We start from the raw sequence: 18,469 nt of genomic DNA on the forward strand, positions 1-18,469 counted from the left end.
GTCAGAGTAGCATTAGTCTTCATCCTTTACATAAGGATGTTGTTAGTACCCATCCATGATATATATTGTTTTATTTGTTTTGAGACAGGATTTTACTCAGCTAGGCTGGTCTCAAGCTTGCTAAACAGTAAGGATGACTTTGAACTTCTGATCTGCCTACATCCATCTCTAAGTGCTAAGATCAGAGGGGTGTAGCACTGTTTTCAGTTATTATGGTTATAAGGATATATCCCATGGCTTCATGCATCCTAGATGGGCACTCTATACACTGAGCCATATCCCCAGCCCTAAAATCAAATTTAAAACAAACAACAAAAGGAGACCTGTGTTCTCATGTGTAGTCTATTGAAAATAAATCCTGTATCCTTTGGAACAATATGATACATTTGGGAACTACAACACTTTTTTGCAACTAGACACACATGAGCTTTTTGAATAACTTAATCTGGGAAATGCTCATAATTTTTGGTTGTAAAGAGACAGGGCATAATCTCCCTGGAACATAAGTTTTCGTATTTCCTGTGCTCTCTATTTCTTCTCCCCCATCTAGTCTAGACTCAGGTAAATGGCTGCAGCTGCTCTGGATGAGCCACAGCAGCATGGGCACAAGCACTTCTTACCCATTGCGAGTGAAATTGACTGGAATCACACAATCTTCATCAATTTCCCACTTGGTAGAAATCGGTCCTTCTAGGCAAGGGGCCTGCACCACATTTGTTTTGCAGCTGGCCGTCCCTTGGAGTCGAGATGCAGGGACAGGAGGAGACGACCCGCTGCTAGTGAATGAATGTGCCCCGGGTAGGTGTGCTCACCTGATTTTCTGATTTTGAGATTGAAATCTGCCTCCTGCTTACTGAGAGAGCAGTGGAGGATCCGGCTAAACTGCAGAAAATGAGGAGTTTCTTGTGTGAAGCCTCAAGCTCCAGTCTAACTCGTAACTAACGAAGGAGCATCACGCACAGCGGTATCCTCTTCCACAGGCAGCAATTATATAAGAATAGCATTCCAAACGTGGTCGTTCTGTGACTGGCTGGCATACAGGCTGTTAGTGTGGGAAGAAGATTTTCACGCAGATGTTAGCTAGAAAATAGATGGGGAAAGTGACTGTGACTTACTGGGATCACAATAGCAGAGGACAAAGTTTTAAAGTAAAAAAAAAAAATCTTTAAATGAACTCACCAGATGATTCATACTTAAGATTTTATTTTTTGCTTCTTGTGAGACTGCGAAATGAGTGGATTCAGCTAAATGCACAAATCGGAGTAATCTTATTAACCAGCCAGGGTGTAGTTTCCCAATAACCTGAATAAGAATTCCCTGTGAAACTTAAGCCAAAGCAACACTCTCTACCTCTGTGATCTCTGACAGTAATTATGGGTGAGGAACCAGAGTCAGGCATTTGTAAGAGCTCCCAGGAGATGCTCATGCACAATAAAGTTTAAGAACTCCCAGCATGCACTGACCTTGGTAAGTGGCAGTTAGATAACATCACTACAAATGTGGAATTTAAAGCATTTTCAGTTCCAATTTTATCTCTCTTTTTAGATATAGAACCAGTTAAAATTTAATGTGAGGGAAGAAAGAGAAAAATTGCACGGATAAAGAACAACTACCTAATTTAGCTGTCCTTTAATACAGGAATTGAGTTTCTTTTTCCGTCGATGATGTAATTGAGCCAAGTGTTTGAAGATATTTGTAATTTAAACAAAACTCAGGTTCTAGAGGAACATGACAAGCATGAACATAAGAGAAGGCTCAAGAGAGCTATGGGATAACGCTCTTATACACTGTGAGGATGTATTACTCCCATTGGTTTAGTAAAACGCTGACTGGCCAGTAGCCAGCCAGGAAGTGTAGGCAGGGTGACCAGATTAGGAGAAGGCTGGGAAAGGGAAAGGCAGAGACAGAGTTGCCAGCCAGATGCAGAGGAAGTAAGATGAGAATATTGAACTGAGAAAAGGTACCAAGCCAGGTGGCTAAACAATGACAAGAATTATGGATTAATTTAAGTGTAAGAGCTAGTTAGTCATAAGCCTGACCAATAGGCCAAACAGTTTATAATGAATATAAGCCTTTGTGTGTTTATTTGGGACTGAATGGCCATGGGACCTGGCAGGACAGAAGCTTCCATCTACACAAGAGTCCTCTGAAACTATGGAGCTACCCTACCTTTTGTGGACTCACATCTTATGTCATTAGTTCAGCAACATGGCAAATTAATTATTTATCCATTAATTATTCTTTCATGTAATGGATTAATGGTATCTGCTTAATTATACTGTGTACCTACTCTCCACCCAGTTTCTAACAGTGTCTCAGAATCAATGTTAACATCACTTCAATTTCCTGTTACCCAACTGACAACTGCTATAATTTGAATGCATCCCCAAATTCATGTGGTAAGAACTTCATTCCGAATACAATAGTGTTGGAGAGTAGGGCCTAATCACTGATGATTAAGTCAGGGGGGAAGATGTGATGGTGTGGAACCCTATCCCTACCTGCAGTCCTAATGAATGAAGGAAGAGTTTATATGTTTGTAATACATTAATATTGTCCTGTCCTTAGTCAACTTTCTGAAGTGATAAGCAGGATACTCATGGGTAACTAAGCCACTAGAAATCAAGCTTTCTTTTTTAAGGTTTTTGGTTTTTTTCTTTTTTTTTTTTTTTTTTTTTGATATCCAATACTTGCAAGTCTCATCCAGCATCCTCTTCCTGCTTTCTCATGATCAGAATCCTTCTGTTCTCACTGGAGTGGTTTAGGCTTTGGAGCATGTGCTATATCGTAAAATTGAGTTAAGCCTTTCTTCCTCTTTCGCTCTTTATAACTGGCCTTCTTTTCTTCATCATGAGAGACATACATTCTTGTCATTGTCAGATACCAGTGCTCTGCCCCTGAGCTTCTCACACGACAGATCTGTGAGCAAAAGAATAAATTTCTATTCAACGTAAGTGTTCAACTATGCCATATCCTATTACAGCAGCATTAAATGACTACAGCACCAGATAACCACAGTTCAATAAACATTCTTCTGAAAATGTTTTTCATTTTGGGTTATGAATATGTATTAAATAAAATAATAGTTAATGTTCCAAAGCAGAATTTGATACAATAGAAAGACAATAACCTTTATTGACCTAATTTGCAAAAGTTAGATGTAGCCTAATATCTTGTCTTATAGAATAGGGATACCTATGCCCTTTTCTCTATTACCTTATAAGTAAAAAGTTTATGATTTTAATATGTTATATATATATATATATATATATATTCATGGAAGCAAGGATAGTGTCAAAACTATATCCATTGTTTCAATTTCTAGAAAATTGATTCATCAAAGTTATTCAGCAATATTGAGTATAAGATTTATAATCTAATCAATTTAAGAGAGTTGTTGGAATTTAATTAGCCTTGCTAGAAAAATAATACATGATAAGAGTTTACCTTTAAGATATTCATATATGTGTTGGTTTACTAATACTGCTTTATTGAAGACTGTATTTCGATGCTCATTCTAAGTATAGCACACTTTAACTAAGTTTGCTATGTTCTTCTCAAACTTTCTGTATCACTGAACAGGAAAACAATGTGTAAATAATGAATTAGTCATCACTCTTTCTTTTTTAGGGAACATTTTATTGATATGACATATTGCAAATATTTGCATGCCATGTACATAATAGATTCATTGTGAGCATAGAAAGATAGAGAAGTTTTTCATGTACTGTTTTTATGCCTTGTGAAACTGCTAGCCTAATTTACATATCCCTGAAGGCCTCAGGAGCAGAAAATATGAAATCAAATGAAAAAGAAGTAACAAAGATAGTATCTTAATTCATTTTTTACACTTAAATTAAAATTTTTTAGCCCTAAAGTAAGTACAAGTTTTCTAAATGAAGAAACCATATTCCATGATACTGTTGTATGTTGAAGGCTCTGTAAGGATTCAGACTTTACCAAGGTTGAGCCGTCCTCCACCTTCCAACCTAGTTTCTTATTACTGTTCAACATTTGTACAATAGCATGTGCACACTTGTACTTTACTACCCAGTGCTTATTTCATTGAGAATCAAATTTTGTTTCTTTGTCATCCTCCTTGGCTAAAGCACAGTTTGTTTGGGTTTTTTGTTTGTTTGTTTTTTATAAATCAGACACATCACAAAATTTTTCTTGAAGGAATAACAATGATTTGAAAAGATACTGAATATCAACATGGCATATACCTTCCGAACAATATATATGTTAAGCTCTAAGCAAGGTTCTCCAGAAGAACTGTACTGATAGACCATGTATGGGAGTGATTTATTGGACTGGCCACGTGATAGCTAATAAATAGGTTAGCAATGTATGTCCACACACCAAAAAGACTGACAACCCGGTAGAGACCCGGTCTACAATGCAGATTCCTTGGAATTCAAGGAACCTTGGGATTCAATCACTGCAATTCTAGAAGATTTCCTGAAAAGTAGTATGAGGTGTACTGTGTATTGCTGTGTATTGTTCATATGTGAAGGCCAACGAAGCTAGAGTCACAGATGAGTGGAGAAGGGCAGCAGCAGTCAGGGATGCATACTGTCACATAGGAAAACCTGAAAATGGAGAGGTGCAATGGCTTTTCTGTAGATCTATGGATATCTGGTGCCAACTTTTCTGAGGACTGATTTTCTCGATCAGTTAACCCACTCTAAAAACATCCTCAGAAGCAAGCATCACTTATGTCTCCATCGTGAGACAAATAATCTTTCCTTTAGCTGTGCTCTGTGTGGACTGTGATGAATCTGCACTTGCTTCACTTACCATGAGCCTTTCTGTAGCTAGTTATTTGCATCCAAATTAAAGGGCATTAATGGGTGGATAATTTTAATTAAAAACACAAATATTATCAAAGGAATTGTAACTTATTAAGACTACAGGAATAATTTGAAGTTTAGTATTTGTTTGGGAGCTACTAAGAAGAGGAGACAAGAAGTCCACTAAAGTGAAAATATCAGTTCAGAAATTTTTCTAGGTGAGGGATATATTTCTTAATAGGAAATACTGTTCACCGTTGCTATCTAGGTCTCAAAAAATACTTTCAAAGAGTTCCAACATTTTTTAAAGTTCTTTGAACAAGAGGCAGACAAGATAAAAAACAAACATGGATGTAACTTGACTTCAGTGTGCAGTCTTTTCTACGTTAGTTTGGAAATGCACTTGCCTCCCAGTTTAACACCAGATAACTCCCATTAATCCTACTCAGCCATTATCAGACCTGAAAGAGTGCCATGCCAAGTTTTAGTCTATGAATTTTTTTTTATTTTAGCTCATCACTGTATCACTTAAATTTTTCATGGTGGAGGTGAGATTTTTGGATATCTGCTCATTCCCGAGGCTTGCATTCCCCATCTCGGCAGCCTCACCTGCCTCACATTAAAATTACAGAAAAGAATGGATCCTGTAGTGATGAAAGGAATCAGCCAAGCATTTTCTGGTGACCTAAAATAGAAAAAGGATGCTGTGTTCAGTCTAACGGGAGGATACTCTATTTTTTTTAGAAGAAGAATTTTACTTGCAATAAAACACCAATTTCAAGTTTTGCTTCTTTCACCGATTATGATCAAAGAATTAGAAGCAGGAATAATTAAGTCTATATAAAGCTATTCTACACAAAGAATAATTCATAAAGAGACAGTTTACCTTCAAAAAGAAAAATGCATCAAGGGCTAAGGTGACCATTTTCTCATGTAAGAGTGAAAATAAATGATGTAGTAAAGTTGCTGGGGTGAGTGTGACACAGAAGTCCTTTGCTTCTTGTCATTGCTTGAGAATGTACATTTATTTAGTGGGACTTATGAAACTGAAACTTGCATGAACTTCCCTACTAGGAAAAGACAGCAACTGAGGGTTTTATGGCTGTGAATGGGGCCAGAAAATGAAACCACATCTTAAAATTTTCCTCAGGAGGAGGTGGGTGGGATGGGACAAGAGTTTAGTGGGTAAGCGAGACTGAAGTTTGGATCCTCAGCACTCACCCAAATGCCGTACATGCTGAGCAGATATGCCAGCCTGCTACAATTCCAGGACCCTGGAGTCTGGTATCTGAGATCCCCTGAGGAAAGTGAATAGCTAGACTAGCATAATTAGCTAGACAAGACTCTAGGTTCATGTGAATGACCCTGGCTCCAAATGTACACTGGGAAGCGATTGCGGGAAAAAAAGACACACGTGTTCACACTCACACTAGCAAGTCTGCACACACACACACACACACACACACATACACACACACACATGCACACACTCACACACGGTGAAGACATACTCTATACACATACATGTGCAAAAATAAAAGTAAAACATTTAACAGAGAAGCTTTGAGGTTTTAGAACAGATGATGAACGACATTTTAGTAAAGTAGTCTGGGTAATCAAGTTGCCAATTAATTGTGGGATTTTAACCTACCAAACAAGATGGGCCCATTATTCTGAACAGTAGTAGCCAGGAAGATGAAAGGAAAGGGCTCAACAGGAAGTGATCACAGTGTTCTAAGCCATCCTTATTTTGTCTGAGAGATGGATGAATGTGCTGATGAGACAAAGATTTTTCTCTAAATTTGCTTTATCTCTATCACCTACTACCTCAACACTGTGGCTTAAAACAGTGTATATCTACTAGGTCTTGTGACTCTAGGAATATACTGAGAATGCATCTTCTAGGTAGGTTTGACAGGATGTAGAAAGCGGACTTTCTCCTTCATAAGTCTAGAGCCACATCAGTGTGAAAGCTTGCCTCATACCCCAGAATGTAAGTACTTTTCAAGTCTTTCTGGTAATTCACTTATTATAATAAAAAGACCCCCAAACTTATTCTTTATCAACTTGTGTCACTGCTTAAGAGATTCTATAGAAATGAACCAGAAAATGAAGATCGCTCACTAGTAAAAATTACAATTAAAAAATAGTAATATACTTTTTAACCAATTGATTATAATATAACAAACAAAATAAGATCTCAAATATATCTTTCATACAAATTGGGGGAGAAATGGCAAAAATAACAATACTCCTTTAAATTAAAAAATATGGAAAGAATATTAAGGAAAAAGGAATGGAAAAAGAATGCACAAAAATCACACATATTATTTCAAAGGCATTGCACTCAAGTGTAAATATTTTGTCATTTGGATTTAATGTTATTGGATTAAAAGAATTTTTTTTTCTTTCCAGAGAACCATATATCATATATCATGATATGCTTGCAATTTAGAACTAGAAAGTTTACAACAAGCATTGACATAAAAGATACAAGTTTGTTAGTACCATGTTCAGCAAATCAGATGTTAGATAAGTTCTTTAATAATGCACAGAGAGTTCATATACATGGTGGCAAATGAAAGGCTATGTTCCAACAGCAGTAATAAAGCAATATCTAAAGCCACAATAGCTAAAGCCACGAAAGCAAACAAAACTCTCTGATTACATGAGGCTAATTTAGGATGCTAATATCTGATCACAGAACAAAACAAAGGCTCCCAAAAACCTAGCACACCAGGTAGAAACAAAAATAAAGCAATGCTATAAAGATTTTAAGAAAAATAAATCAATGAATTGATTAAAATCAGGCAAGTGTAGCCCACGGATGGCAGTGTCAATACACCAACTGCTAAACACCCTGTGGAATAAACGGGGAAAATTGGAGAGTCGTTATCCCATGAGATAGGTAATAGTGATGCCAGGAAAATCCTAGCTTCAGCAACAGAAAGGGAATTAGAAGTTTGGGCAGAAAAACAGAAGGGAAAAGAGTCCAAGTGCTGTCCCAGAGCTCCCAAGCCTGTTCTCAGTGCAGAGTAAGGAAAACTGCCATGGGTTGGAGCCAATGCCTAGGACAAGACAAGGGCCTCTGAAAATGTAAATTATGCTCTCAATATGGATAGGACAGACTGACAGGGAGAGAGTGAGAGGGGAGGAGAAAGGGGAGAAATGTCCCTTGGTAGTGTATGAGTCAGCACAGGGAGGGGTGGAGACCAATAGGAAAAAGGAAAAACAGGTTCAAAATCACAGCCAACAGTGAGTCCATCACTGTGCAGATGCTGGCATTCCACATAGGCACTACAGAAATCATTCATTCCTGTTTGCATCAGCAAACAGACCTTTAAAAATATCTCTTATGATTCAGCTACAAAGTGACTTCAAGAGGTGAACTTTCCTCTGCACTCAACCTACTCAGAAAACCCAGTTCAAGCAGCAGAGGACTATCTCTGTGTCCTGACTTCGATGTTCTGTCTGGATTTCTTGATGCTTTCACATTGCACAACAACATTGAAACAGCACAATCAAGTTATAAATAATAATAATGAATAATAGTAATAATAATAAATCACCAAACAATCTCTTAATACTTTAAGCAGCCTTAACATTTTTATGTTGGGCTGAATTTTGACCTACTCTGGACACATGCATATATATAGGTATAATATTCAAATAAAACATATAAAAGAAAAATCAGAGGAATATCAAAGATCTTAGAAAAACAAGATTTAAACAAACACCAAACCAGAAAATGGCAATAATAAAGATCAATGCAGAAATTAATAAAATTAAAATGAATAGAACAATTCAAAGAACTAACTAAACACAGATTTTTGGTTCTTTGAAAAGAAAAATAAATTGGTAAATGCTTAGGTGAAATATCCAAAAGAAAGACAGAGAGGACCCATATTTATAAAATAAATGTTGAGAAGGAAGATGTTCCACCAGACACCAAATGATGTTTAAGGGATCATTAATGTAAACCTTGAAAACCTATAGTCCAATAGATAGGAAAAATCTAGTGGAAAAAGATACATTTCTAGACACATGAGGAACCAAAATTTAATCAAAAGACTATAAACACAGGTAATTAATCGGTAACAAGCCGTGATGCTGAAGTAAATGATAATCCCCAAACAAAAATATTCTAGCCCATATGGATTTCTTTCCGAATTCTATCAGAGCTTTAACGAACTATGACTTATTTTATAGCTAGAAAGTGAAAGAGTACTCCAGATCTATTATTTGAGGCCACAGATTTCCCTGATACTAAAACCAGAAAAAGACACAACACAAAAGTGCAGGCCAATCTCTTGGAGGAACATGTGTGCAAAACTTTCAAGTCTTACAACTAGAATTCAACAATATATCACTTATGTCATGAACCATGTTCAAGTGTGCTTCATTCCATCAATAAAAGGATTATTCAATATAAAGAAATTAATAAATGCAATGTATTACATTAATGATTCTACTATATAAACTACATAAGGCATCTTTGACAGAGTCCAACATCCCTTCATGTTAAAAATCTCTGAAAAAAATGGAAGAAGAATCAACACACATTTATATAATCAAGGGGGTAAATGACAAATTCATAGTAAACATCCTATTAAATGCAGAAAACGCATAGTATTTCTCCTAAAATGAGGAATAAGATAAGGGTGTCTACTCCTTCATTCTTAAGCTTTGTAGTCCTCAAAGTCTTACTTACTACAAGATAAAAAATATTATAAATTGGAAAATAAGTCAAAATAATCCATTTCAGGTGATATGTTCCTGTATATAAGAAACACTAAAGAGTGCAATCCCATACACACACACACACACACACACACACACACACACACACACACAATTTTTACATCTAACCCTTACAATGTAGTAGTAGAATTCAAACTGAACATACAGCAACTTTCTTATAGGCCTTCAAAAATGTGCTGAAGAATTAACATGGAAAATAATCCCTTTAACAACAGCCTCAAGAAATAAAATAAAAACATCTTGCTATTCAAGAAGGTGTATGATCTCTACAATAAATATTTTTTAAACACTGAAAAAAGAAAAAAGAAAGACAATAGGTGGTGGAAAGGTCTTTCATCCTCAAAGATCAGACAAAGTTAAATGTAAGAAAACTGTTTATACTATCTACTGAAATCTATAGATTCATCTCAATCTCAGCAGTTGCAGTCTTGATATCTTTAACACTCACTCTGTGATCATGTGTATGAAACTTTAACCTGAGAAAAGATGTCAGTAATTAATGAACTAATTATATCCCTATGAATAATTGTACTCTCCATTGAGGATGTGGTAAAAACAATCAACCTTGAGTTGGAACCACATATCAAATTGTAGGTGGCTGTCAGATTTCATAAAGTATTTTTTCTTTTTTCTGAAAATTGAGCTGATAATTGCAATGTTGTTTGCAGGCTCATAGGATTCCCAGTAACACATGAATTACAGTAATTATCTCTAATAGGAATGGTAGGAGAAGAAGCATGCAGTAGTTCAGAAATAATTTTTAGTGCATGAATAAACTTGTTCCTTTGGTTCACACCAACAGGTCTCCTATTATACAACCATTTACAAAATGAACTGAAAATGGGAATTGTCACTTCTAGAAAGTTTCTATCATGAAAAACCTTCAAATTTTCATTATGTTAACCTGATTTTGTCTGAAACACATCCTTATTAGTTGAAGTCTGAGCATGTATAAAAATAGTTATTTTAAATAAAAAGTGATACAAATTAATATTTTATTTTATGGTTAAATAATCACTGTTTACTGAGTATTTATGGACAGGATAAATTAAGGATAAATTAATCTTTTCTTTACATGAATTAACCACTTTAACTTTTCATTCAAATAAGAATATTCATAGTTCAATAATATTTGTAAGGTCTTTCACTAACATAATTTTTTTCCTCTTTTCCTCTCTCAAAATAAAGTGACCTGTATTTAAATATAACATTTCATCTCAGTTTGTACCTAAGTGGTTTCTGATTTCAAAACCTTAGGATTGTTGGAAAGTTAAAATTTTGTGTCTTATTACTTACAATGTCAAATGGTAAAGCCATATTGAAAAACAACATAGTAGATTCTCCAAATGTTAAGCACAGAACTTTCACATGACCTGGTGATTTCAATTCAAGATATTATCTAAGAAATAAAAAGGTATACTCTCACAACATATGGTGCATGGATGCTCACAGCAGTGGTACTCATAATAGTGCAGAAGTAAAAACAGAGTTAAACCAAACAATGGGGTATCATGTAGCAGTGAAATCTAATGAAATCATAAGCATTCTTCAATGTCTATGACCTTTAAAGGTGACTTTCACTTGAGATATTTACAAAGAACCACCTTTTGTAGGATTCTACTTTATGAAATAAACCGAATAAGTAAATATTCACAGAAAATGGGCTGTTAGTTGTCAGAGGTATCTGAGGAACAGTTGGAGAGCGTGAGGGGGTACATGCTGTTGAGAACAGGGTTTCATGTTGAAGTGAAGATAATTTTCCAAAATTACATAGTTAGGCTGTTTGAACAACTGTGATTATAGGAAGAATAGTATTCTGTGCTTTCAATGATATATTTAGTACATGTAGGTTACATCTTAATAGAACTGCCATCAGAAAGTATCCTGCTGAGTACGTACACTAATTTGTGTGAAACTGGTCGTTTCTGTTATGAAATCTAAGCAGCCCTAAATATGTAGGGCTCTACATTCAGAAAGCCCTCCTTAGTTTTCTCAGGTTTTAGTTGTTGATGATATATAGTATGTGCAAACTGTTACATGTCAACCTGAATATCATCCTCATTTTGACACTATTTAAAAATGAGAATTTCTTCTAATACTTGCCTCTCTTTGCTACTAACACATAGAGCATGTTTTATGATTCAATCATACTAATTTACCTATACACCTTAGGGGATTTTACATTTATCATGTATTATTTTATTTATTCCCCACTTTCCACAAGACAGTCCTGTTTGAAGAACACGGACAATTTTACAGTTGCTTTTCTAGTCACTAAACTCCTTTTACTCTCCGTTTCCATGCATGGGCATGATAATCCAGGGTAAGGCTGAGGAAGTCATATTTGCCTTGGTGCCAAGTGTCAGGGAAAACATTTGACTTTCTACCCTGACTGTAACACAATCTATTCTTCATAAGTGTTCTTTATTACATCTATTGTATTAATTAACTTTCGAATAATAAATTACATAACAAATCACTGTTTGTTAAATGCTTCTTGTATTTTCTTAACTTCCTTCTTCTCTCTCTTTTTTTAAGTCTGTTTTTGTTTTATGACACAGTATCATTCAGCAAGTTTAGCCTCAAACTCTATATAAAAGAGGCTGACTTTCTCCACTTGATCATCCTGCCTTCAATTGCTAAGTTCTGGGACTGCAGTAGTCAGCTACAAAGCTCAACATTTTTTTTTTTTTTTTTGTGTGTGTGTGTGTGTGTGTATCTGACTTTATTTTTTATTTTTACTTTTATTTTTTGGTCTGTTCTAAGTCTGTGAGGAGACACCATGACCAAGGCAGCTCTTATAAATGTACACATTTAATTGGGGGGTGTTGCTTAGAGTTTCAGAGGCTTTGTCCACCATCATCATGCTAGGGAACATGGTAGCCAGCAGTTCTGCTTCTGGAGAAGTAGCCGAAAGTTTCATCTCAGTCCACAGACACTGAAAGAGACTGGACCTAGCACTGGCTTTTGAGACTTTAAAGTCCACCCCCAGTGACACACTTCTTCCAACAAAGCCACATCTCCTAGTCCTTCTAATCCTATGGAACAGTTCCACTCCCTGGTGACAAAGCATTCAAATATATGAGTCTATGGAGGCGATTATTATTCAAACCAACATAATCTTAAAAAGAAAGGTTTTGGTTTTTGACTTCTCATATTTTCAGTGGCTTACTCTTTCCTTAGTCATTTTGTATTATGTTTTTTGTGATAAGCAAATTCATTTACTTTCACACTTCCTCTTTAATTCCTTTCCAATTAAACACTATGCTTTTTCAAATTGTGTATTATACTGTATGATTCCTGCATTCTGTAGAATGAATGTCTCATGATCTTCAAAATATAACCATTATTATCACCAAAATACAAGTACCTAGACTCTCTTTTTTAATAGTTTTGGGAAATTACATATATGAGTGAAGTATAATTTCCCTCTTTTTCCTCTCTTCAACTCTTCCTTTTCCTACCTGCACCCAATACATGTCTTGTCTTCTCAGATTTATGGCCTCTTATTCTTCTTATTTATAAGCTGCTGAGTTCATTTAGTGTTGAACATATATGATTAGGGCTGATTGAATGGGGTTGGATAACACATCAGAGGCCTCATGCCCAGAGAAGACTGATTCTCCCTCTCTCAGCAACCAATAATTGCCTGAAACCCTTAATCTAGGCTCAGAGCCTTTGGGGAACCCTTCCAATCATATATATTTTTAATTAATTACTTTTTAATTCATTTATTTTGTGTGAATCTGTACATATACCAAGGCACCAGTAGTGCATGAAAGTTTCTTCTTTCACACAACTTTGTTAACCTTATCTTCTGTTTTTATATATATATATATATATATATATATATATATATATATATAATAAACACCTTAAGCAATGTGAAAAACCATTCTCTCTCTCTCTCTCTCTCTCTCTCTCATGTGTGTGTATGTGTGTGTGTGTGTGTGTGTGTGTGTGTGTGTGTGTATGTATGTATGTAAAAGAGAGAGAGGAGAAAGAGAAAAAGAGGTAGAGAATTTTGTATGTGTCAGTTCAATTTAGCAAACATGAGCACTTTGGATTTTTACCTGACTTTTAACTGATTTCATTTCTGTTAGTAACAGTTTGATTGAGATATATGAGTTTTAAAAGGTTTTCATTTCTTTTTATTTTCTTCTCATATTGTCCTTTTCTGTTTGCACTATGATTTTTAAAAATCAGTTTAAGCAGTGATCCATCTATTAGTTTTCATTTTGACTATGAAAATATATATTTTGCCATGTTACCAAAGATTAAAAAGACAGCACCACGTGTTTGCACTTAGTTTTATCCTGTCTACATCATTGTAAACTCCTAGTATGTTCATATAATTTTTGTTTGAGAGGATACTAATAGAAGGAAAAGGTAAAGTATTTCTTGTTAGCCCACACATTTAATATTATATTTTCTCATGATCTCACATCGACATTTTTACAATAATAAAAATAAAAGAAAATCCTAGGAAGCAGTAATCATATACATTGTGAAAATACTCTGTAAATTTGAAGTCACCATAAGAAATTTAAAACAAAAATAAATTACAAATACTAAGCACGGAAGGGCTGGCCTGGTAGTATTTATACTATTGTGGCCAGGTGGTCAGATGTGGGAAAATAACTCTTATGTTGTGCTTGATTTCCCCTTAGCCTATAGTGCAAAAGTCTCTGGCTCAAAGGTCTGTCTCTCATAGTAGAAAACATAGCAATTCTAAAGGAGTATAAAGTCTGTGTTAAAGGAGTATAAAGTCTGTGTGGTGTATGATGACACTTACCTGGAGTCTCAGAACTTGGAATATATTGTCAAGAAGATCAGGAATTTAAGGGCTTGCTCAACTACAGGCCTAGCCAGTCTTGGCTACATGAGGTCTTGCCTCCTAAAATCAAACACAAAACTAAACAAACAAATGAATAAAGCGAATTTTAAAATGTAATACTAAAGCAGATCTTATGAAAGACTCATAAATTAATATATTTTATTTATTGTTTTGCTTTTTTCTTAAACTTTCTTTAATTTGGAGAACTTAGTGTGTGGTTTGTCTGCACATTTAGTTGTCTTTGTGTGTATGGTATGTGTGGGTGTATCTGTACATGGATTATACATTCCTCTGTATGATTGCAGTAACATATGTCGATATCAGAGAGTAGATTACAGAGACTTGTTGCCATGGCTGGCTTTAGGATGTGTTCTAGGGATTCAGATTCAGTTCTCCAGGCTCACACCAGAGCTTTGAACACTGGGATACATCGGCGACAACGTATGGCTTTAAGCTTGTTATTCATTTGAAATGCAAATTTTCTAGTTCTTTAGGGAAAAAAACCACAAGTCTCTCATTAGAATTTCATATATAATGTTAATAGAATCTTGAAATACCAGATGGTGGGGGCGTCCCTGAAGACTTTCTAGACAAAAGGGAAGCAGTCCACAAAGAGACAAGAATGAAACTCAGTTCAGCCCAACTTTATACTGGTGCTGGACCAAAACTCAGGGAGTCTACCAGTTCATTTCTTTTAGCCATAATTAAGCACAAGGCATAATTTTGGAAAAAGGTTTTCTGATAACAATTAACTCAGTCCTAAGAGTACAACAAAGCTTAAGACAAGTTTACATTGAAGCTCTTTACAATAAACACATGTACATATGGCTTCATCTGATAATATGAGTTCTGTTGACTTAGCTACAATGCTCAAAATAAGGGTCTAGGGAGAATGACTGATATAAACATAATGCTTGTGGGAGTCAGAATTTGCCTGCCGGGCAATGAGATATCATGGATGTCACTTAGGCTATTAAAAAAAACATGTTACATCACTCCAAAGGGTGAGCTTTGTGGCATAGAAGAAATCCTCAAGGATTTAGGGGAAGGGAGTCTGGGATAAACAAACATAATATCCTGGGGGTTATAGGCAGAGCCTGGCCCAAAAAGGGGCAAAGGATTACAGGGTTGTAAACTGCGTTCATCCCCAGCATTCCAGTAGGAAGACAGGTTAAACATACCCTCCCGTTGGGGATGCCTCTGTTCTATTTTCCTGGATTCTCCAGTGCTTATCTATGTGCACAAGCTCTTTCACATTGCTCCCTCTTTGAACTACTTAGGAAACTCAGTTTGTTATTAAACTTAAGGCCTTTGCACCTAGTTACAGTTTGACAGCTTTTCTCAGTGAAAGACAATGCAGAAGTGTTCATTTAAGCCAGTTAATGATAATAGAAAGGAAGTAATTAAAAAAGCAATGGGAGAAGTTTTTGGAAACCATGTCTATTTCCATGTATTTTTATTTTAGGACTTACCAACTTCAGCTACCCCTTAACACTTCATCTATTTGAAATGATGTAATACAGTCTTTGAAACCATTTCCTGCTGTCTCGTAACGGAAGCCCTAGGTAATAGTTTATAAATTCAGTGGAAGCAATATGTACGATGAAATTATGCTTATGGACATAGTATCTTATGTAGCATTTATATAAGATCTGGGTTACTGATAAAGTATTTTATTTCCTTTATTATATAAATCAAGGTAATTTTGAGTCCTATTGAGTTTGCAAAAATATTATCTCATTCTTAAAAATATAATTTAGAAATAAACGAAAGGCATTATGTACACAGGTTTTCAGAAACTTAAAGTTCAGATAAATTAGATACATAAGAAAATAAATGATAAATTAGATACATAAGAAAATAATAGTGACTGCTATGTGAATAGACAAAAGATGGATGGATAGATAGATAGATAGATAGATAGATAAATACATACATACATAAATACATACATACATACATACATACATACATGGAGAGAGACAGAGATATGATAGATAACAAACAATATATCTATTATCTATGTATGTTACTTTTTTAAAAGCAAAGTTATTATTTTTTTCTCAAATTCCCTAATAATATAACATATTTTTATGTTTTTATTTGAATTTTATTCAAACATATCTTATTTGAATCTCTTGACTTATGTTTTCATGTAATAAATAATAAAATGATCCTAGTGTAATCTGAAGTTAAGAGGTTAAACATCATGTTTTATTTTCATTCTCTTATCTCTACAACTTAACCTGATATATTATTTACAAATAAACATGATAAACTTTAATAACAGTTAAAATGATCTTTCACTTTAGCTCTGGAATGGAGGTTTAAGAAGCTACATACACTGTGTATAGTGGCTGATGCCTGCCCCAGCATTACAGAGCCTGAGTAAGAGAATGAAATATTCTGAGTCATTCTTGGCTGTATAGCAAGTTTAATGATAGACTGATGTACATAAGGAGTTAAGGTAAGTCAGAGTAATGAAGTGAGACCCTTGTAAAATACCAATAACTAAAGAGAGTTACCTAATTGCTTTTACCCTCTAAATGATCATGGACCACTTTCCTTCACACTGGCATTTTCAAGTAGTTTTCTGTTCAAAATCTTATAGATTTTTCCACTTGTGAAGATACTGTCATAACTATACAACAGTGGCTTAAAGATTCAGAAAATGGGTTGTCATATACTTTCTGTATATTTAAAGTCATAAAAATTTGGGCATGGCATCAATTCATCACAATCTTTTGATGCTCTCATATTTAATGTCATAAAATATAAGATGAGGTGGTTATTAACATGTATACTTTGACTCATAAATCTTCCTAAAATGAGATAAAAATATTAAAATTTATCTAAAATTATTTCAAGTCACTATAGAATTTGGATGTTTTCATTGTGAATTTATCAATCTATTTTGACATTGGGTTGACATAGCCTTAGGCTGTTTTCTCATTTTTCTTATAAGCTGGATACAAGGCTGCAGTAGAAGAATACAACTGAGTTTTTTTTTTTTTAGTTCCATGTATAAAGATAAATTACTTTGCACAGTTGAATGCATTTTGTTCCTCCAGAACCCACAGAGTCCTACAATCTACCCCACAATAATTTTATTACTAGCTGAAAAGATAAAATATAATTGAGAGCTAGGCCTTTATATGGCATGCCTGCAGCAACCTTCATGAAAATTTCATTTGTTAAGAATGACTTACATAAACAGGGAGTCACGTGAGATAAAGACACATTGCATTGGTGTCCTGAAATATCAAGATTTCGCCCATCAGTTCCTCACTCCTAGAAAAAGATTGTAGCTGCTGATAAATCATGGGAAGCTGGTTAATCTTAGAAATCGGCTCCATTTTTGTTCTCCTGTCTTTACCCTGAATCTGTACCTTCATCCTTAGAGTCCTTTGTTTCTTGAGAAAAACTTCCACATTCATATCTCTAGTCCTGACAACAAATGTGTGACTGGCATGAGCTAAGGTTGTCACCACTTAGAGGCTATGCTTGTCATCTGAGACTCAGAATATGCAAAATTTAAATTCTCCACATCATTGCCCAAAGTGCATTCACTTTCTAGCTAACCCAATTCTGTCACTAAGATTTTTCTAGATGACTTTCTAGAGTCCCTGTTCATAATACTGTGACTTTTATTAGATATATCCATTTATTAAATGTTATTTACGTGACTGAATCATTTAATTTTTTTTCAAATAAGTTGAAATTTGATTTGTCTCTATGTCTGCCAGAGGTATGACTAGCAATTCCTTCTACTTCATCATAGCAGACTAAAATTTATTTCTTCTCTTTTATTTTAATTGTGTTAATAATGTATTCAATACATAATAGCTATAACAAATCATCAGAGCCAAACAATGATTTCGAAAGAAATAAAATTCTCGATGATTTAAACAGTCATTAAAGAAATACCCACTTTTGGCTTGGAGAGGTGAATCAGTGGGTTGTTCTGTCTGTGCAAGCATGAGGATCAAAATTCAGTTCTCCACTATAATTCTAGCATTCCTTTGGTGAGTCGGCAAGAAGAGGCAGGATCATCTCAAGAAGCTTGAAGGCAATATAT

The 18,469-nt window shown here is 35.0% G+C and overlaps 1 protein-coding gene across 1 annotated transcript in view; it reads left to right on the forward strand.

Moving 5' to 3' along the window:
* Nucleotides 1–599: 599 nt before the first annotated feature.
* The window catches only part of LOC131895366 (serine/arginine repetitive matrix protein 2-like), a 90,116-nt gene continuing 72,246 nt past the window's right edge, over nt 600–18,469 (forward strand). Inside the window, exon 1 of the mRNA XM_059245800.1 lies at nt 600–798. Within this exon, the coding sequence (XP_059101783.1) occupies nt 600–798 (199 nt within the window). The remainder of the gene's footprint in view (nt 799–18,469) is intronic.

Source organism: Peromyscus eremicus, chromosome 18 (assembly GCF_949786415.1).
Source record: "Peromyscus eremicus chromosome 18, PerEre_H2_v1, whole genome shotgun sequence".
Classification (NCBI taxonomy): Eukaryota; Metazoa; Chordata; class Mammalia; order Rodentia; family Cricetidae; genus Peromyscus; species Peromyscus eremicus.